Consider the following 21,928-nt stretch of genomic DNA (forward strand, 5'->3'; position numbering starts at 1 on the left):
GGTTAAACGGGCATAGTTAAACACCTGAAAGCTATTGGAAGATTTGCATAAACCAGCATGACAGTGATAATTTTGTGAGCACACTTACATTGTGTTTCCCATTCTAGAATCATGAAAAATCAACCACACCCAAAAAATGTATGCAAGTATCCCCACACTAAGTATGCAAGCAGGTATAAAACATAAATTACTTTTCCAAGTCCTTTTATTACAAAGTTTAGCAAGCTTTTACTGGCTATAAATTTTGCAACATAAATCAGTCGAAACAATTCCTGGCAGCCTGGTTTGGAGTACAGAACTGTTGCAACAAGGACAAAAGCTATATAATAAATTATAGCTGTCAATTATTGTATAGGTTAAGACACAGCAAGGCTCCACATGAATACCACTTATATTAATTGAGATATATATATATATATATATACACACACACACATACACACATACACACACACAAAGTCTAAATGTATTTAATTCTTACATTTGTAGTTGGTCCCTCTTCATTTTCAGCCACACAACTTTGTAGATTAAAAGATAAATCATTACATTTCACCAATATCCTTTTTCCAAATTTCTCTTCAAATGGTTTTACCTCTGGTTCGATCCCAGAGAAGTCAAGTTTCTGGAAGGAGAAGAATGTGATAGTTAAACATCCATATACAAAATAAATAATAATTTATGAAAGTCCAACAACTGTAAAGCAAATTATTTTACTATCAAACATGGCAGCAGCAAATGCTCAAAAACATATAAGGGTGCTCTGGCTCAGACCATCCATGTCACAAAAAGTTTGGGCACTTTCAGTGGTGGGTTAGCCCAACATAAAAAAAACATTTCACACTAGGGATATGTATTCTGAGTAAAGTATATTCTGCAAAAGCAACTTGGAGAACTGATCAGTCTGGAAGTCTGTTGACCTGGATTCTTACAGGACTTTTACAAGTAGAACAGTGCCATAAAATGGTAAGTAACTAGAAAATGTTATTCCACCCCATCCCCCCCCAAAAAAAAAATACTTATGCAACCAGTGCTCACCTGTGTGTCTGAATCCAAGGCAAAAAGTTTGACTCTGCTTTCATTTTTTAATTTGGCTTCTGCTTCTCTTGTACTCTTGAATGATAAAAACAAAAATGTATAATATATGTCCATTGCTTTTGGAATGGAATGCAGAACGTCATATAACGTAGGTAGGGTGATCAGATGTCTACACATATTTGTTCATATAATACATCTGGAATGAATACCCTATATAAAATAAAGTAAACTTCCAATCGATTGGGTATAGGCAACTAAAAAGTGAGTAAACAGCCTAAAAAATAACCCAGATCTGCAAGGGAAGGACGACAAGAATCAGCTTTTTAAAAAAAAAATATATAATAATTACACTGGTCAACAAATATTTTCTTGCCAAACAGATAAAAGCCATTTTAGGTTGTGTTTGATGCACATATTCTAAATATGGTATTGGTTTTGCTGGATTGGCTCTAGTTTTTGAAATAATGACCTCAATGATAACCTCAGAGAAAACTAAAGAAACATGAAAATAAAGCAAAATTAAACTAGATATGCCTACAAAATTAAATTTTTGAAATACTTAATGACAATATAGTCTATATTCAGTAAATTTACAGAACTAATCACAAAGAAGTCATTAAAAAATTCAGTTTGTATGATTTCGTTTTATGCTGATGATCAGGACAATCAAGTTGAAGGCTGCAGCAGTAGTCTGCCATCATGTGTCTATCCCATCTTCCCTGATACCTTTCTTCCATCACCTTTATATCTTGATAGAACCTCTCCCCTTGTTCCTCACTGAAATCGTCAAGGTTTTCTGTAAATTTTGCAAATGGCTATGGAGATAGTGTACCTTTATGCTCATAGTAGCACCCAAATTTTTAATGTTTAAGAGCCAGTTTTGTACCAGTTCTTTATAATTTTGTGCTTTATGGTTACCCAAGAAGTTCCTGACCACCATGACATAGATGTGCCAGGCAGAAGCTTCAGTATCAGTCATGTAACTTGTGAAATTTGAATCATTTATCAGTTTCCAAATCTGGGGTCCATCAAAGATTCCTGCTTTTAATTTTTCAGTACTCAATCCAGGGAAGAATCTACAAATGTATTTGACGCAATCACCGTCCTTGTTCAGAGCTCTACCAAGTTGCTTCATTAATCCCAACTTTATGTGTAATGGAGGGAGAATGATTTTTTCTTGGTGAACCATCGGCTCGTTAATGATGTTTGCTGCACCTTATTTTCATGTTTTCGCTTGGAGGCCATGTCACTTTCTTCCAGTGATCCCGCTTTGCTCTTCTATCCCACAAGCAGATGAAACTGGGCTACTTTGTATATCCACTTTGCTGTAAAGTAAAGTAGGAAGTTCAATATTTTTAAATCAACACATTTGGACCATTGGTGTTCATGATAGCAAAGCTTTTGTAAGACCATTTTGATATTTTCCTATTCTTAGGTTTTGTTGAGTGACCAATTTCCATAGCAGATGCCATTATGCAGTAAAACAGATTTCAAACTTTGAGTGTAACTGTCTATATAAAGCAGCCAGTCTTCTCCTCGGTATTCTGCTACAACTATATGGGCTAGTAGTCCAGGGATTTTAAAACAGTACACAAAGTCTCCATCTTCACTGACATACAGTAGGAGTGTAATCTCTCTTGTCCTATAAACCGTTATTTTATCTTCCGGTCTCAGACAGTTCTTGTTCTTATAGCCTGGATGCTAAAAGTTTAGTTGCTTGTTTTGACAGACTTAGGTCATGTATTAAATCATTGAGCTCTTCTTGGGAGAACTGCTGGTTTGATGAAACACTTCCTTCATATTCACTTCCACTGCTAACTCCTGGATTACACTCCAAACCCTGTATACCCTCCATGTCGGATACAGGAATATCAGGGAGTTTACTGAACACCGGTAACGGCACAGGTCGTCTTGCTGATTCCAAATCGGGGCACTCCCACTTGTTTTTCTTGTAATGACTGAAACCTTTCACTATCACAGAACAATAATAAGAATCATTTTGATGATTTTTGGGGTCTCGCCATACCATAGGTAAACCAAATTTTTCAGTTTTCCATTTTTCCAGTGAGGTAGACACTGTACACATATTTTGCATACTATATGGGGAGCCCAATACTTATCTTGGTCCCCCAGTTTATTACCAAAATATGCAAGATATGCTTGTTTAACAAATTCTGTAATGTTTCATCTCAGTTTTTGCTGAGAATATTCACTACAAATGTAGCAAAATACATTAGGGTCATTTAAACAACTTCTCGAAGAACTCATATTTCTGTAGAAAAGATAATGTATGAATAAAAAGAAGTTTCACTAAAATAATGCTACATTTAATTGATAAAATGCAAAACTTTGGTGTAAATAAAGTTTGATAATATTATTCTGTGTTAACATTTGTTGTTCGTAAAATCGCCTATTCTGATTCCTGTATCACAAGAACTAGAGCCAATTCATTGAAACTGATGTCATTTCTGGATTCAGCAGACCTGAAATACACTAAATAAACTGAAACATTCTTGGCAAATTAAAAAAATCATTTTTTTTGTTGAGCAGTGTAATCAATACCAATAACCAGTAAACAGAAATGGAAGGTAACACACATGCATTTTACTTTCAATCCCCCTAATTAATAACATTCGCTCATAATATTTGCTCATATACTTTGGCCTAAAGGATTGTGTCACAAAACAATCATCATCAAGAGCAGCAGGGGGCAATTTATATATAATGAAGACAAATTTTTCAACATTACCATACAGCTACTTTCCTCCTGTTATTCATTAAGCTTTACAGCAACATTTGCCAGACCATAATTGATCAGATTTTATTTGTGTTCAGAAGTTCATAGCACATGGATTTATAATTTGTAAATTAAAATACAAGTATGCCACAGTGGAAATGCAAGCCTAATTCCAGATGTGCATGTACAATCCAAACCAAAGATGATGACGACAGCACAGCACATTCAGAACTAGCATAACCACACTGGGAATTTGTGAATCGTTGAACTGAGTAGCTGGTGAGGAAGTGGTGGAGAAGCATGTATCAGCTGAAGTGCCTATGTGGTGCTCAGAAAACATAAAAACATATATAAACCAAACAAAGGATGACCAACTGCCAAAAGTTTGCTTGGGTACATCGCACATAGGATAATTTATGTTGCATGCGAAATTTATAATGACCCTTTATGTCATGTCTACAGTGGTGTTGTTTTTAAACACTTTTGAACCCCTATACTAACTTCAAATACATTTATGGCCACTTTTTTTTAAAGCCAGAATTCAAAAAAGGCAAATATGTAAGTCATGAGCTCTCAAAAGCCTTTATAAAGGTCTAGAAGCATTTACATCATTTAAAGTGCTTTTCCTTGCTGTTGTGTGGACTGTCCTATTGGACTGAACAGGAATTTCAATCGTGGACATTTAAATGTTGAGTAAACAGTCTGTAAAGACTTAGCCTTTAATAAAGATTTTTTGCACATTTACCCCTCATATATGTTTCCTCTTTCTCTACATTCTACTGTCCATGAAGTGTATAAAAGTTAGAAAAAGATGGCTAGACACCTGAATTTAGGTTACGACTCACAACATCTATATTTATTTTAGCCTTCCTGTAAGAACCTGTATGAAACGCACTTTAAACAAATGTCACACATCCATTGTCACAGCCTACAAATCTCAAAAACTATGACATGAGAAATTTAGAAAACAACAGAGTGTGTACTGCGACCTGTCACTGGATCATCTGAAATAGGGGTCTGTACAGGGCACTTGTACTGAGGTCTTTACTGAGGCCTGCCATTTAGGCTATGTATTGGGTGTTTGTACTGAGGTCTATCACTGTGGGTTTGCATTGGGGGTCTGCCCTGGGTATTTATTATTCAGATCTGCTACTTGGGGAAATTGCCTCTGTTTCCTGGGAAGGGGGGTGGTCTTTTAAATGTTCGCCCTGGGATGCATGAAATCTATACTATAAAGCATGAATTCTCTACTTTTTACTATAAGCCAATGTAAAAAAAAAAAACTCCATTAAAAATGTTTGTACTGAGTAACACATATGGATAAAATGAAAAAATAATTTTCCTGTTGGGAAAAGATTTAATACTCTTGAGTCATTGGGCCGCAACAAACATGCAAAAAGCAAAATCAGAACTCCACATATGCATACTTGTTCCATGAGAAAACACTAAACCAAAGGGTTGGCATAAAAGCTAAGCCTTAAGATAAGGAAAAGAAAGACTACATTTTCTCCAAGTATAGGTTTTCTTTAAATACTTACCTGAAAACAACAAATAATAATACAAATAACATAAAACGTCAAAATACCATTACATCAAGCATCAGAAAAATTATATCTGTCTGGAGATGCATTAGTAAGTATATCAATATTATCTAAAATGAGGAGTCACTTGAAGCAGTCTCAGCATTAGAAAAAGGCCTGGCACAACTTCTAAGCTTCTTGTCATTGGAAACCTTATCTAGGAAATTCAGGCATTCTACATTTTCATTCTAACAGTACACATTTACCATAGCTGCTTCCTCTATATCCAAAGGGAATTAGGAAACCAGATTATGCAATTCTGCACATACTGTACTCACTTACAGCCTAATGAATAACAAATGGATATGATAACATTTACTTGAAAGCAGTCACGTCATACAAGACAAAACAGAATTGTGAGTGGACACATGAAGCTATTCTGGCCTTTAAAAAGAACAGTCAATAGAAGCTATTCTTGTCTGCATAAATATGTTGAAGCAGATAAAGTAAACTAAATTATTGCAGACTAACACAGTTGATTTTGTGGACAACTATTTAGCAGGTAAATCACTTAAGGATTAGTCGAACATTGTGAACAATCTTCCTTTTGAACAGACACATGACATGCAGCACTGCACTAGTAAAAGCTTCCAATACAATAAAATGTTTCAAAATCTGATAATCATTGTAAAATAATACAAGATAGAATTTATTGTGGTACAGTTTTACATTTAAAGGTTGGGAGCCTTGTAAAATATGCAATCATCAGGAAATAAATTATCTAGAAAACAACATTCTGGATACAGAACTAGTTGTTTTTGATATGGCTTCTTTTTACACCCATTACAGAGCCTTCTAAAGAATTAACATAAGTTATATAAACCATTGAGTAATCTGTTCAAAACGTACAAAGACGATAACAGTTTAGTTGTCCTGTATTTGCAGTGATTACATGGACCATTTTCTGAACATTTTTCACTTTCATTAAACAATCTGGACAGAGTTGCCACAATCTATCTCTGCTGGAGCAAATGAGATTGGAAACAATTACCTCAGAACCTGGTCTCCTTCCTAAACAGAAAATATCTACTAACAAACCCAATTTCCCCTAGGCTCTGACTGGAGTTCAAGCAGAAAATCTCTATCCTACTATTCTTTCTCTGCCAAAGTACAGCATCCTCACAAGAATAATATTTACCATTGTGGAAATCAAATGTAATGTTCAAAATGTGTAACAGATCAAAAGATTGTAAGGGGGGCTGAACAAACATGAATAAAAGGGAATGTATAGAAGATCTCTCTACATTACTTTCTGCATTTATTAAAGTAAAAAAACATTATCAGGTATATATTACATATAAATAATACAGACTTTTGTCCAAAAGCATATGGGGCCATAGGGTACTTTTTACCAATGATCCTAAGTCCTTCCACACTTAATGTTAAAAAACCATTTTATTGAGCGTTTTTCATGATGACATTCAAACACAAGGGTCAGAGCAAGTCAGAAATAGGTAATTATGAGAATGTCCATCTAAGCTACAGACAGCACTGTTTTGGACTATGAGGAGGAAATGGGAGAACAAAATTGGGCAAGAGACTCCACTTTGACCTCCCTATTGGAAAACAGCAGAGGACATTTTTGTCAGTCATTTAGTGATCCAGCAGGACAGATCACCAAAAGTCAACAGGGGACAGCTGTACAGAGACAAGAGCTTTGACCTATACAACCATGAACATGCATTTTGGGTGTCAACAAAACTAGTGTTTGTACACGGCTGTAGTTCAGACATCTGTCTATGGGGTGACAACGCTCTGTTCCAGTCTCCCAACTCTTCTGTAGACAAACATAGGTCACTGCTGTTACCATCAGAAAACCCACTCAAAGAAATACTTGAAAAATATAGCAGGAATACAAAACATGCATTACCCAAATGTTCCCAAAGGTAAAGTCAGGAGGAGAAATGCTGAACAGTAGTGCCTAGCATGAGGACACAACTTTGAGCTAGAATAGATGAAGGTCTGTCATTGAATGATGCTGAAGGTTGGTCCTAATGAAAGTTTGTTATATCTTACAGCACTATAAAGAAGTATGCAAAACAGAAACCATTTCCTCATTTGTCTTTCTTCTATAATTACCCCGGCCTATAAGAAACATACACAAAAAGTAAAAAACAAAACAAAAAGACAAATACTTACTTTCTCTGGGAGGTAACTGTCAATACTGGACGTTGAATTATCAAATTTGTTCTGATCATCATCTGAAAAGTAGAAAAAAAAAATCTGATTTACTGTAAATCAGACTTAAATTGAGATACAGAGAGATACACAAAATTACAGGCATATCTATGACAGTTTTGTGTCCTATGGCTCCTTTAATGTGATGGACAGGCTTGTTATAAGGAGACCAAAGGCAAAGCAAAGCTTGACTTTTACATAAAATGTTTGTTCTATGTTTCTTTAACGATTGGTTATTTTGACATGTAAAAGTTTTTTGAGGAAGATTTAAATTTGTTGGGGGCTGTAAAAAACATCTCAACACATTTTTTTTTTTTTGCTTTACATTTTTTTTTTTTTTTGCTTTACATTTTTTTTTTTAGACTATTCTATGTAAAAAACCAAAGGAGCTTCTAGATGGTGAAATATTAAAGACAGAGTGTTTAATAATTCTGAACTTCAGGACAATACAAAATTGAGTTTAGGTATTCAGACACATTTATACAAGTCACAAGATAATTACATTATAAAACAAGGAGATACATGTCAGACAAACCTAAGTGGTTTTAGGAACTCAATAAAACAAACCAATTAACTGTTTTAAATCTTTTCAGTTTACAGTCCCAGATTAGGGGAAAGAGAGGATTGATATCATACCTTCATGGGACTCTCCATTTCTCCTTTCTTGCATGGCAGCTTCAAAGTTTAACTGCAAGATTTTGTTAAGAGTGTTAATCCAATCCTCCATTTCTGCATCGCTGTCTGCGGCCAGAAGATAACTGCTCTTGTCTTGCATCTTCAGCTCAAAGGCAAACCGTCTTACTTTATTGTTCTGAATACAGTGAAACAGTTGAAATAGTTTTAAATGTTAACTAGTTACATGATCAAACTTTTACAAAGCTCTTTTAGATACACGTACTACAATTGTTGGTGAGGATCCAAGAAAGAATTTCTTTTTTTCTGAAACCGCTACTTAAAACATTGTTTTAGTAAAAACGTGGGGGACAGATAAGGTTCAGTTTACAAAGCTATAGTGAATCTGCCATTTGATGCAACAATTCAAATGTTCATAGCCTTTGGAAATAGCAGAGAGAGGTTTAAGTAGAACTAAATTTAAAAAAAGAAAGTGCAAGCACGCAGAATGTTTATAGTAGAAGGGAAAGGCAATGCCCCTTTTCCAACCTGGCCAATCAAGGTGGCTGAAGATCCTAAACGAGGACCAGGTAAATAAGATCTTACACTCATGAACATGATGCATCTGCAACATAGCAAGAACAAGTTACCTTATTTAAAATATTGCTATTAGGATGATAGGTTTATTTAATTGCAGAACAAACATTGCCTGTTCGTTCTGCAATAAAGGCCTCTGCCACTAGTTCTTTTATACTTTAACTTTAGTTCCACTTAGAGACACCTGTTTTTTTTTTTTTTTTTTTTTAACCTGTGTTACAAGAATATGCATAGTTCAATGATGTTACAGGTCCCCTTTCCCAAGGTGACAGATGCAGTGTTATCACTTAGCAGGTTTTGCTGGGTGGATCGCCCTGCAATTTTCACTTTCTGCCTGGCTGTCATCGGACAGCTGCTCAGTCTTGGCTTCTCCCAAAGAGGGTTTGTGAGTCTGGGCAGCTTGCTAGTTCTGCTAAAAGGTTTAGGATACATTGTATCTTTTACTTGGTTTGTATCTTTTCTACTCCAAATCTCTCCCAGCAGAAATCACAAACTGTGGCTCTCAATGAAAGTTTGCTAAAGTTCAGATCATTAACTATTTGTTGCCCAGAACAGAGCCCTGGTGTACCAGGCTTTATGTTTGTGGTAAAAGGGAAGGTTCAGATCTGTGGTTGAAACAAGCAATCCTGCACAGGGGCCAGCAGCTGGCACCTCCCCAGCCACTTGGCAAGTTGCACCACAGCGCTACTTCTTAAAAAAAACAGCATGCACAAATTTTACAGCGGGCGGTTGCTCACTGCGAACCCATTCATTTTCTATCAGGCTGCAGTGAGAAAATGCTACACAGACTCTTCCCCAAGGCAGATTCATTGTTGTGAGGAAGCAGTAACTGCACTGCAGGCTTGTGAACAAGGTTGAGTTTGCAATAGCACTTATATACTAATGTAAAACAATTACCAGCTACTCAGTATATGCTAATGTAAAACAATTACCATCAGAAATAAACATTGAAAACACCTGTTGCAAACATTTCAAGTACATAAAGTACTACATTTGTAAGAATAAATCTTTTAGCATTATGTACACTCTGGAAATCTCTTGTATTTTAGAAACCACTTAACAGCAATATATGTGTACTTATCCGCTATGTTTACTCCCACACAGGCAGCTATGCACATTCTTAGCGGTCAGCAAATAATATTTTTATCAGGGAGTGTAGTGTAAGGTATATTTTGAAAGTTGTTTTTTCTTAACTACAGCAAGGAACAGTAGAGTTAAGAAAAACAGAAAACCCTTCTTGAACTGAACAAGATGTCATGGAAATACAACACTCCCAGTTCCAAGGGAATGTTTCTCTCCCTCCAGTAGTGAAATGGATGCCAGACTTATAAAGGGAAGTACAAAATGATGAGCAAACCTTCTCCAACATGGTTGATCTGTCAACCATAAAATCATGGCAACAATGATAACTTGATCATTGCACAGTAATGTTATAATAAAATATTACAACCAAATAATTGTGACTTTATATTGTTTGTTGGAAAACTCCAATCAGAATTAGAAATTTTAGTAAAGATGAGAAACCTAAACAACTGTGCAAGACTGAGAGTAGGCGGGCGTCCAGATTAAATACTAAAATATATAACTGAACTTACAAGCTGTATGACATTGTATTTAAAGGCTATAATAAAGAGGTCCACATAATGAAAACCTCTGCTAATAACAGTTAAAAAAAAAAGATGCCTAAACAAGAACACAAAGAGCAGTTGTAGACAAATGTCAGCTGTTAAAGTTAAAGATGTTCTACTACTGTACAAATGACGTAAATAAAGTTTCTACAGAGTAACTAAAAAACAAGCTTAAACTGAACGTAGTACTGGAACATTATATTACCTGTACAACACCCATGCATGAATCAAGGAATATTGATCCCTTAGGTTCTTTGGAAATTTTTTCATCTTTGTAGAAGTTAAGGTTGTATGAGCCATCACCAAGTTGAATAAGGTGGAAAAATCTTCTTTTGAAAGACTACAAGAAAAGAAAAACACACTGTTTTCCAATAAATGTGCTTTACTGGAGAATGCAAAAATGACTGGCTATATATGTTAAATGCCCAACCATTCCCAAATTCAAAGCAATCATTACACTAATCTGTGTAAATTAGAGATACAGCCTTTAGAACTAAACTTTATGAATTCAAAATCCACCTATCCATACAGCCAGTACCCCTCATGCCTTTTAGTTGTCAGTTAGCGAATTGAGGTCTTACAAATGTTTACCACCTACTTCCAGTGACTACAATTTTGGCTCCTAATGAACAAACATGGTTTACACTGTAATACAGGGATGCTGGAAATGTAGTCTGGCATCTAATGTTACATTAGAACTTTCCTTGCTCAAATTGGGGTTTTGTTGTTTAAAAGAAAAAACATGTGGTACCGTAAAGCATCTCTGTGATGTTAGAAGGTCTATCAGAACCATTAATCATCAATGCTCTGGTAATTAAACATAGTCAAAAAATTGTCAGGGGTCTCAGCAGTTAAGGCTCTTGTAGCCCAGTTTAGGAAAAGAAATGTGCTCTCTCCACATAAAGACTAAGCCCCACTGCCTATCCTTCAATAGGCAAGTGTAAAGCTGTGCATACACGTTCAAATATTGTTGCTGGAAACGATCTTCAAATGACTGATAAACAAGCACTGTACATACAGCGCCGTTCTGTTCTATGAAGATGGCAGAAGATAGAAGGAGTGAGTGGCACCCCGCTGTGCTCTCCTCCTTTGACTTGTATATTGGTACGTCAGACGACCTAAGTACACGTCAAGTTCTCACATGACCATTTATATCGGGCGAGAATTATTTAACCTGACTTAAATGACGAACAAAGAAGCTGAGGAGATGAACAATGGGCTCCACATAGACATAACACAATTTAATTTATTATAGAATGAAAGGTATTGCAATCTAGCGTTTTTTTTTTTTTTTTTCTTGCAATGTGTTACAAAACTGGGTTGACTGTGTTTTGATAATATTGTAAAAGTATGGCCCTATGGCACTCTGCATGTTCAAAGTGGAGAATAAAAAATATTTGCTGTTTTTAGCCTCAAATAGAGGAAAATGATGAATATTAAAATATAGGTATTTTTTAAGTAAATAGACAGTTGATAAAGATTTAGATTAAAAAAATGAGGGTCAATATCTACAAAACATCATCAATAATCAAATCTTATTTTTTTAAATTGTATATCCAGGTCTCTTCAATATGTGGGGAAAACAATACTGTAACACAGAGCAATGGGTGATTTAGTGAGAGTTTCAGAAACTCACCGATTGTCTACATAGACTGAAAAACACACTAATTACATTTGCATTTATAATGTGCATAAATTGTGATTCTTACCCTCATGGTGACGCTTATTGCACTGTTCATGTTCCCCTTGTATAGCCAGCCATGTTTAGTGATTCCCCCCTTCTGTGAACCAAGGGATGCCGCATCCTGCATACAAAACACTCATGTAAGAGCTTAACAGGTCATTGAATATTCTACAACGTTTAATGTAGTACAGATTCTAGTAGACTACATCTAAGAACAGTATAGCAAATTAACATTTGTCTAATATAAATGCATTACTGTAATAACACTTATTTTAACAGAGTTGTATCTAAACCAAGGAATGAAAAGAACACACAGAACTTCTACATAGGTGAATTAACTACACTGAAACACCAGTTAGGTCAAGATTCTGTAAAGTACAACAATAACTGCAAGCATCTATTAGTGGAATCATTTTGAAAAAGCCAGGCTGGTTATTTCAATATCTATTCTTGCCTTGTGCATGCCACATTCATTTTTAATGACCTGTGTTACAGGAAGCAATTATACTACCGCGGTCAATTGTGAAAAGGTCATTCATATGTTTAACTGGTAAAAGCTGACAAATTTTAAACACAACAATCGATTGCTGAAACCAAACATTCTATCTGCCACACAGCAACATAAGAAAATAGATGTGAAGTATGATATAAGTATTCAGATTTCACTTTCAATTTCTGCACAGCTACTCTGGGTACACTGGTAGCCACAGTCAAAATGTATTGATATCACTTATTCATAATTCATAATTCAAGAGAAAAGTAACATTTTTGTAAAATTGAAAATGAAAGTAGAATGGATATAAAAAATGTACAACCCACATAAAAAAAATATAAAAGAATCACTTGAACCACAAAACTAAAATACCAGCCTTTCCTGTGACCATGCTTGAATTATCAAGGAATTAAGACCATCGGGGGCCAGACTGATAGATGCTATTTACTTTTATCAGTTTCTATTTATTTCATTGAGAAAAAAAGGAAACACATTAGTACTCTTGGCCAAAATGATAGTTTCACTCAGTTGAAACAATCTTGTTTGTAAAGGCATTTGTTGTAAATAATCACAAAAAACCTTCATCATTTACATTTCAAGACAAAGAATACCCAGCAGCATTACTAGCTAATTAGGCTGTACCATTTTTTAAAGTGTTGTTGTTAACGATAAAATGAATACATTGACTTGGTGCATGAATTTGTAATGGCTTATGCTCAGGAAAACAAAGAAAAGAGGAAATGACGTGACAAAATCCATTATTTACTATACTATTTAACATTGGAAAATCAAAATTATAGAAAAGAATGGAAAAAAACTAGAAATAAAAGTTTTTAAAACCTTTATGAAATCACTATGCATATCTAGTTATATCTTTATTAACTTTCAATAAAAGTTGTTACTTTGGACATCTGACCAAGAGATATCCAAGAGGAAAGTCTGATCTCAAACCAATATGCAGTTTATGTAGGCAAAGCACCTAACGTTTAGGACAAAGTACTAAAATGGCAGCAAGTTTTTACTGACATTCGACTTTAATATAACTAAAACATTCAGAGAACAAGTACTCATATAACACATTATTTACCTGAAGGAAGTTCATACTATTTATGGAACATCCTGGTTGCACCATACAAAGCATGTACAAATGAGGGCTAGTATAACCACTGATTCAGCCTTTAGAGGTACTGTCAGCAGTAAATTCACATCCTGTGAATCCGTTTACCTCAATCAGCAGTTAGGACAGAAATAACAAACCCAATACTTGGCTAAAAAACTTTTATATCTTAAACAGTAAAATATTCCATTTAATGGAATAAAAACACACACACAAATCCACAAATGGACAAGCAACAAAATAAAAGAAGATTCTTTTATTCAGGCAAACATGCCACACAGCACAGACAGCTCCCCAACCTTGTGAATAACATTGCAGCTATGTAGTAACAGTCTGGGTGGCACCCCAGCCTGTGAGAAGACGCACAATGATGAGGTCATATAGAAGGTTCCCTAGATAAAAGGTCTTTACCTATGAAGGAGTAACAGTGCCCAATACAAAAGAACACAGAATACAAAAAAGCAAAGTAATATGAATAAAATGTGATATCCGACGACTACCTGAATATACTAAATGACCAGATTTTTCCAGCAATACATTTTTTTCTTCCATAATGGCACAGACATATTCCAAGATAATAATGGGCTCAAATTGTGAAGGGGTGGTTGAGAGTGCATTGAACATAATTCAGTTCAGACCTTAACCCCAATGAGAACCTTTGGAACATGCTAGAGAAGACTTATGCAGTGGTTCAATTCAGGATCTCATTAATAAAAATAAATGAGATGCTGCATAACCCTATGGAAATAATACCAGAGCAAATTAATGCAACAAAACTAAAGGCGGCCCATTGACATTTTAGAATGATATGGAGAATGATATACACTGCCCAGGCAATGTATTTCTTAATCTGGGTTGCATCAGTGATACTTTGTTTCATTTCTCATTAACTGCATAACAACCCTACAAAGGACTCCTTTTTACAATGTAAATGATCTGTGCATGTATCTACTGGGAATAATCACCACCTGAACGTACGTATGCTGTAAGGACAAAAATATGATTCCATTTCATCGGAGATGTGGTTGAGAAACTGACTCTGCATATGAGTCATCTAGGAACATAGTCCGATTCTCTCCCTCGAAGAAGCATGTTTGTACGAAACGCGTTGGGCCTTAAAAAAAGACCTATACCCTTATATAAATTGGATTTATTCATAAATCATTTTATTTTACATATTTTTTCAACTTACACACTGCCTTTAAAATCCCTACTTCATATCTGTTCTATTTGGGTAATTTACACACTATTTTACAGGACTGTCTATAAAGTAAAATAGGGTTACAGAGCTCAACAACATGAAGAAATAATATTTGGCTTGCTTTATATACAGTCCTGATTAGACCTTATACTACTAACAATTATTTATTACATTGTCTTCATTTTCCCTACAAAGTTTATCTCTCAGAAAATGTTTGAAGCCTAGCATCCTAAGATTTTTTCATCAAAGTAAACTTTTGTGTCCAAAAAAAATTAAGCTATTAAACATTTTTTCACATTAGGACAGTATATGGATATTATTGGCCAAGACTACATTGATGAAACAATCTATTAATGAAAATCAAGTATATAAATTAGATCCATAAAATAGCTGCCTTTACTCAAATAAGATACACCTATTAGTCTTTCATGTGACTTATGATGAACTGGCTTACCTCATCCTTGTCTGCTTCTTCATCAACTTCATACACATGCGCTGGTAGCTTTTCTGGTTTGGTTCCTTTGCTGTAGGAAGATAAAGACAAAATTCCTGAACTATTAAAAATTATAAAATAGATAAATAAATGGTATGTACAATATGTATAATAGTATGTATAATATGTTCCATTACAATTACACATTTCGTTATTTTTTCTGTTTTCTACATGGAAAAAGTGAGCAATTCCAATCATCTGAACAAAATGATTACTAGGAGGCCCCAACCAAGTTACTCTTGACAGACCATATATCGACACAATATAATATGAATATAAAATGCACAAAGGCAAAGGTCAACCTACAGGTGTGGACAATTTTGTTAGTGTCCCTTTGACAAAATAACTACTTTTATTTTTCTTTGAAATAAATTCAAAGTCACAAAAATAATTAGCATTTGCCATTGTTTTTTTCCGGTTTTTAACCCTTAATCAAACTTTGTTTCAGAATTATACTTTTTTCAACACAAATGAAAATGGCATGGGCAAGAATTATGGGATCCATAACCTAATCATTTGTTGCCCAACTTTTAGAGGTAATCAAAGCAAACAAGTTATCTCTGTACGTCTCATTAAGGCCATTGAACTGCTAACAGGTAGCTTAGCCCACTCTTTTAGAGGTCTGAAATGCAACTTTTCCAAACAGCAAGTTTCAGATTGGATTTAAAATATCAGGGCTCAAAGAAGGCCACTTTAGAATAGTTCACTGTTTGGTCCTTAGCAATTCTTAGGTGCTTTTAGCGGTTTGTTGTAGGTCAATATTCTGTTGCAAGATCCATGACTTGTGACTGAGCTTTCTGACACTGGGTGGGTTGATTCATTCCTGAAGGTCTTGAAATTTCATTGCTACTTACACAGACCTACAACACCAACAGCAAAATACAGCAAAGCAGCGCAAAACCACCTTTAGGTTTCATAGTAGGTGAAGGGTAATTTATTTAAAGCCTAATTTTTTCATTTGCGGACATAGAGCTGGCTTGCCAAAAAAGCCCTATGTTTTCCTAAAGACATTGTGGTTCATCAATATGCATTTTGGCAAATTCCAGTTAACTTTTTTATGGTTTTCTTTAAACAAAGCAGTTTTCCTGTGTCTTTTTCCATTAATCCTACTGTCATGTAAAAAGGATGGTGTGATCAAACCACTGAAGGACCTGGACCACAAATTCAGAATAGGTTTCTTTGGAAGTTGTCCTTGGCTTTTTGTCAACTATCCTCACCATCCTTCTATCCCTCTGGGGGGGGGGTCATGTTTTCCCTCTTCTGATCACATGCAAAGAGGTTGGCCATAGTACATTGATATACAACATTATGACTGTAAATTAAATGCATATGGTAATTTCCAAATATTTGGGATCCCCACATTATAGGAAATTGGGATTTCAGGGAGCAATCCCACCAATCTCGGAGCACAAAAACGTTATGCTATGGGGATCAGGGCGGAGTTGATAAATATGGATGACAATATTATAAGTAAACCAAACTAGAAGATGTACGAAAATGGCATCATATGTATTCCTTAAATAAATGTTTCTGGATCGCACATTCTGCTGTGACTTTTTCACATTACACTTTTAGTAAGTGTCTGCTGTTTAACAAACATTCTATACTACAATACCAGTGATAACCTCCCTCTGTTTCCATCACCTTTTTTGATTAAAATATGAGAATGATTCACACTAAGTCTCCCCCAGTTACAGATGGATGATGTGTGAGATGAGGTAGGCAGCTGCATACAAGTACTCTTCCTTTGGTATTTAAACACAATCCTTCTGCCTTCACTACATAATACATTACTTAAATAACAACCATTTCACATAGTAAATAGGGTTTACAGACAAACCTGTATGTTAAACAAGTACAAACAATGATACAAGAGGAGAAGAGGAAACTGCCAAATACAGCCTACAATCTAAGTGATTGGGGAGAATGGTACACTATAGAAGGGGACTATGGAATGGTGGCTAATTAAGAGAATAATGAGTTAAGAGAATAATAGTTAGGAGAATAAAGAGGATGGGTAGCAAAAGGTGTTTTTTAACTGATTTTTTTTCTAAATGTTCAGACTATAGGAGCAAGCCTAATGGCATGGTGAGGTACAGAGAGTAGGGGCATTTCTAGAAGTCTTGGAGCTGTGCACGGTAAGAGGTTATAGGTGAGGAAGTCATTAATAGTTCATTGGAGTAGGTTAGAGATTCTTAGGTGAAATGGTAGAATGCAGTGATTTGTAAAGAAAGGCAGCAGATGAGGAGTGGATGGAAGGATAGATAAGTCTAGCTGCAGCATTCAAAAAAGGATTAAATACAGTCTGGTTAGCAAAATACCAAAGAACAGGAGGTGGCAGTAATCCAGGAGAAAGATGGGGATGTGTACCAGGAGTTTGGTGGTATTCTGGAGGTGCTGTACATGCAGGTGTAAGTGGCAGGACCTAGAGATGGGATCAAAGGTGACAAAAGACCACGTGCCTGAGAGCCACTAGAAGGGTGTCAGGAAAGTTTTTCTAAAGTAGCTAAAAAAAATTGTGCAAATATGAATTCTTGAAAAACCCCTCTTTCCATAATGTTGTATCATCATCTCCCCCATCTTGCAGAAAAGTGTTGTTCATCTTTCCCTGAGCTGATAAAAGAGGTGCCTACATCAGAGGAAATGTGAATTTTACCTTACAGGAAGAAATATCCAATACCCTATTTTTTGCCAGCAAATGGGTGTGTATTAGAGATGTTCTTATTCAAAACTGTTCCGTCTCCTTTTCTTTGCAAACAAATGGACAGCCATGTACCCACTGCCCAATATTTGTTGTGTTTTTTTTATTTTGTTGCATTGCCACATTATGGAAATGCTAAGACTTGAAAGGAATTGCTTTCATGTAAACCACAAAAAACGACAGACACAATACAAACACAGACTGCAGGGAGGGAACAGAAAGAGTAAAACATAGATTGTACATCACAGTACGCTCCTGCTTCTAAATGGGGGAATGTCAAAATCCTCTAAAATACTCAAGACGAGGTGAGGAAATGTATATGACTGGGATTTCCTGACAGTGAAGCTCAATCTAACAGCCAGAGATAACTCTTCTGCAGCACCTGCAAAGAATATACTATGGCAGAGAGAGAGAAAAAAAAACAGTATTTATAGTTCTTTTTTTCTCTTATATGAAACAGAGATTTAAAAAAAAAAATTCCTGCTTTATTTTACCCTTTTAGTGATGTTTAGAGTTTGCTTTATGTCAAACATAACATATACAACTATACACTTGCCTGACAATGGGAATATCCCAATCCCCCCCATTTGCTGAATCAAAAAAAGGAAACATACCACAAATTCATGATACAAGTTACAATATACATCCAACTGGCAATCAAAAGGGAAATCCCACTGCACTGGTTCGAGGTCGGTTAACACAAGAGTGAAATGCAGTTCCTGGTATATGAAGCATCCAATAGTACTATATACCCACCAAGCAATTATGAAGGGTACTATGTAGGTTCAGGGTCATTAAACACAGAATAAATATTAAGTATCTAACACAGCATAAAGTGACATTTCTGTTTTTTGTATATGATGAATATTACACGAATGATAAGGGAGTCTCTCCTACTTTTTATTGGGTTTTTTAATTATTTTATGGGAAAGAAAAAGGAGTTGGAGTACACAGTGGTGAAAGGACAAAAATGATAGGAACCACACTGAACTAACCTTACTACTAGAGTTACTCCAAAAATAAGAAGACAGGAGGGACTGGCCATCAAACTATCAATAATAAATAAGCCTAAATCTCAAAATCTGAAAGTAAATACTGTGTATGTCTAGCATTTAGTTATAACCAAAGCTTAGTACAATATCTAAGTAATCCAAGGGAGATCTTAATTGTTTTATAATTACAGTCAGTTCTGCACATTTATACTCGAAGTGCGTCAACATCCACAGAGGGACAATTACTAATTTGTATGGTCCACTGATCTAATGTGGTCTTGAAGAGAAACATTTCTACAACATAACCTTTGCCAAAACCATCACTAAAAAAAAAGAAGTGTAAAATCATTTCTTCTTCTACAATTTAGCATACAAGAAAAAGGAAAGTATGAAAGTGCTTCACATGCTGAATAACTAAGCTTCAGGTACAATGACAACATCACTGCTGCTTAGCTTGATCTATAATGCTGCCAACAAGGCGCTAGTAGTGTTTTGCATAATTTAAAGGTTAGCAGTCGATAGAATGCCTATTACACCAGGATAACTGTGTTTTACAATAAGGATACTGAATAACAGAAACCAGAAAACTTGATTATTGAAAGTATTAAATTTGATTATCAAAAATAAGAAAGACAAGTTTAGCATGTAGTAATTTTGTAAAAGTTTCTTTTCTTTTTCTTTTTTTTTTTTTAACTGTATTCTAAAATTAGTAGAATACAAAAAAATCAAGAACAACGCTGTTTCGATAAGACTACACCAATATAATTTCAAGGACAAAACAGGATTAAAGCCTAAAGGAATCGCATGGGACATTGAGTTGTACTGTGGAGGCCTGCCATTGATAAGCATTTAATTGCATTTTTTTTTTAGTAAGAGCACATAGCTGATGCTCTATGACACCATGCAGGCAACAGACAAAACTATTACTGAAAGTCTTCAAAGGCCAGTAGTTAACATATAATGAAAATGTACTATAGGGAAATAGGTTTACAGAAGCACAACACGACAACATTTTTAGAGAAAATATCTAAAAACAGCACACACTTTAGAAGAATGAAATCTTTTAAGGGTTATTATTTAAGAACACTGGGAATTTAAACCTCAGTACAAGATACATTTACCAAGTCTGACTATTCTGCAGAGCAGTGCTCCGCTCCATGATTGGCTGAGGAAAGGGAAACCCTGATAAAGGCTAAAGCGTCATCAGGGTTTCTCTTTTCTCAGCCATTCAGCACTAGAGATGAATAGGGACAAGTCTCCCCATTGAAGTCTAGTGCTGAATGACTGAGAAAAGGAAAAAGGAATTGACCTCAGTTAACTGGAAACTACACTTCACCTGGAATCGGCCATTCCCCGTAAGTGCCGGATAACCGAGGTTCTACTGTATAAATATTTTGCAAAAAAACCTTGTTACCCTATTCAGCACTTTGTCTTTTTCAGTACTTCACTTTTAAAAAAATGGATTATTTATAGCAAAAATCACAGCAACAGAAAAACTAAAAGAAGGTACTAAATAGAAAATATTAAAAAAGATGCAATGACATATTGCATAAAAATCATTTCACATAGCAAGATAAAATAAAACAAGGTGCTGCACCAAATTGCAGTAAAATGTACATTTAATTATTGTAACTGGAACATTGGACCACCAAAGGAATCATTTGAGTGTCTACAGACTAAACTGAGACACTGAGAAAAGATGGTGAGAGAGGAGATCATTAATGACTACAGTCATGTTCACCAATCTTCATCTAAGAACTTTAGGGCTCGTTCTCAATGTATTGAGCTCTTCTAGTTTAATTTCCACTGAAGAGCTGGATGGAGGGTGAGAGTTTGGGTGTTTCCTGTCTTAAATCTCCAAATTCAGAACACAGGAGATAGTCCAGGCTTAAAGAATGTTAATTAAAGTAAAATATTATACAGGGGGGCATGTGTACCCCCCCCCCCCCCCAAATGACACAATGGCAAAAAAAATAAATAAAAAAAAACATTAATTTTCATGTCTCGTTACCCATAGTAGTCATTCCTTGATTCATTCTCAGACAGCAGACAGAGTTGGGATACAAAAGACATTTTTTTCCTATACTACAGGTTTGGAAGTCCTACACTAGATGGAAAAAGTGGAGCTGAAAAGCAGTACTGGAAATAAGCCACCACTGCACAACATCCTCAGGCAGATCACACCTATACTCCACAGAAGAGGTCGCCAACCTTTTCGGTCCTGCGGACCACTAAAATAACTGGCTGCTGGCCGCGCATGCACGGGGAGCCGGTGTCACTCAAAGGGGGGAACCTCCCCCATAGTTACGTCATGAATACATAACCCCGCCCACTCCTGGGACACAGCCCGCCCATTTCCCTGCGCCAGGGATTTGTATGGGGGACATGGTCCGTGGCTCTGGCTGGTGCGTCCCTCTCCCGACCCCGCTCGGCAGTGCACCGACCAGAGCCGCGGACCCTCAAATTTTTCTCGCGGACCATTGGTTGGCGACCGCTGCTCTCCAGCACCAGAACAGACTCACAGCTTTTATACAGGATAAGAAGTTGACATGGGTAGTACTTACGTTGGAAGTTGCCGGAAATCCCCTGAATATTCCTCATACTTATAAGTGACAACATGCCAGTCAGAGTTGTAAGTTTTGATGCACTAAATTATTAAAAAAATAAATAAATAAAAAAAAGAAGAAAGAAGACAAGTATAAAATTAAAGCCTGGTATTACAAAAGACTGGACAACATGCACAGCATGAACCAATAGAAACGATCTTATGTTATGTATAGATACAAATAGGAGAGAACTACAAAGTCAGGTCTGGTCCCTAACTTGCATTAAGCAATAGAAAAAGGGAGATATCTGTGAATAAAACCAAATAGATTATCT

General features: G+C 35.7%; 1 protein-coding gene across 14 annotated transcripts in view; it reads right to left on the reverse strand.

The window, feature by feature from the left end:
• DOCK9 (dedicator of cytokinesis 9) overlaps positions 1–21,928 on the reverse strand; it is a 132,742-nt gene that overhangs the window by 53,617 nt on the left and 57,197 nt on the right. For all 14 annotated transcript variants that reach the window (XM_072411472.1, XM_072411481.1, XM_072411447.1 and 11 more), the window contains exons 4-11: positions 21,613–21,695; positions 15,317–15,386; positions 12,077–12,172; positions 10,573–10,707; positions 8,167–8,341; positions 7,492–7,553; positions 1,036–1,110; positions 482–622 (exon numbers count right to left, since the gene is read on the reverse strand). In XM_072411472.1, the coding sequence (XP_072267573.1) occupies positions 482–622; positions 1,036–1,110; positions 7,492–7,553; positions 8,167–8,341; positions 10,573–10,707; positions 12,077–12,172; positions 15,317–15,386; positions 21,613–21,695 (837 nt within the window). The remainder of the gene's footprint in view (positions 1–481; positions 623–1,035; positions 1,111–7,491; positions 7,554–8,166; positions 8,342–10,572; positions 10,708–12,076; positions 12,173–15,316; positions 15,387–21,612; positions 21,696–21,928) is intronic.

This window comes from Pyxicephalus adspersus, chromosome 1 (assembly GCF_032062135.1).
Source record: "Pyxicephalus adspersus chromosome 1, UCB_Pads_2.0, whole genome shotgun sequence".
In the NCBI taxonomy this organism is placed as follows: Eukaryota; Metazoa; Chordata; class Amphibia; order Anura; family Pyxicephalidae; genus Pyxicephalus; species Pyxicephalus adspersus.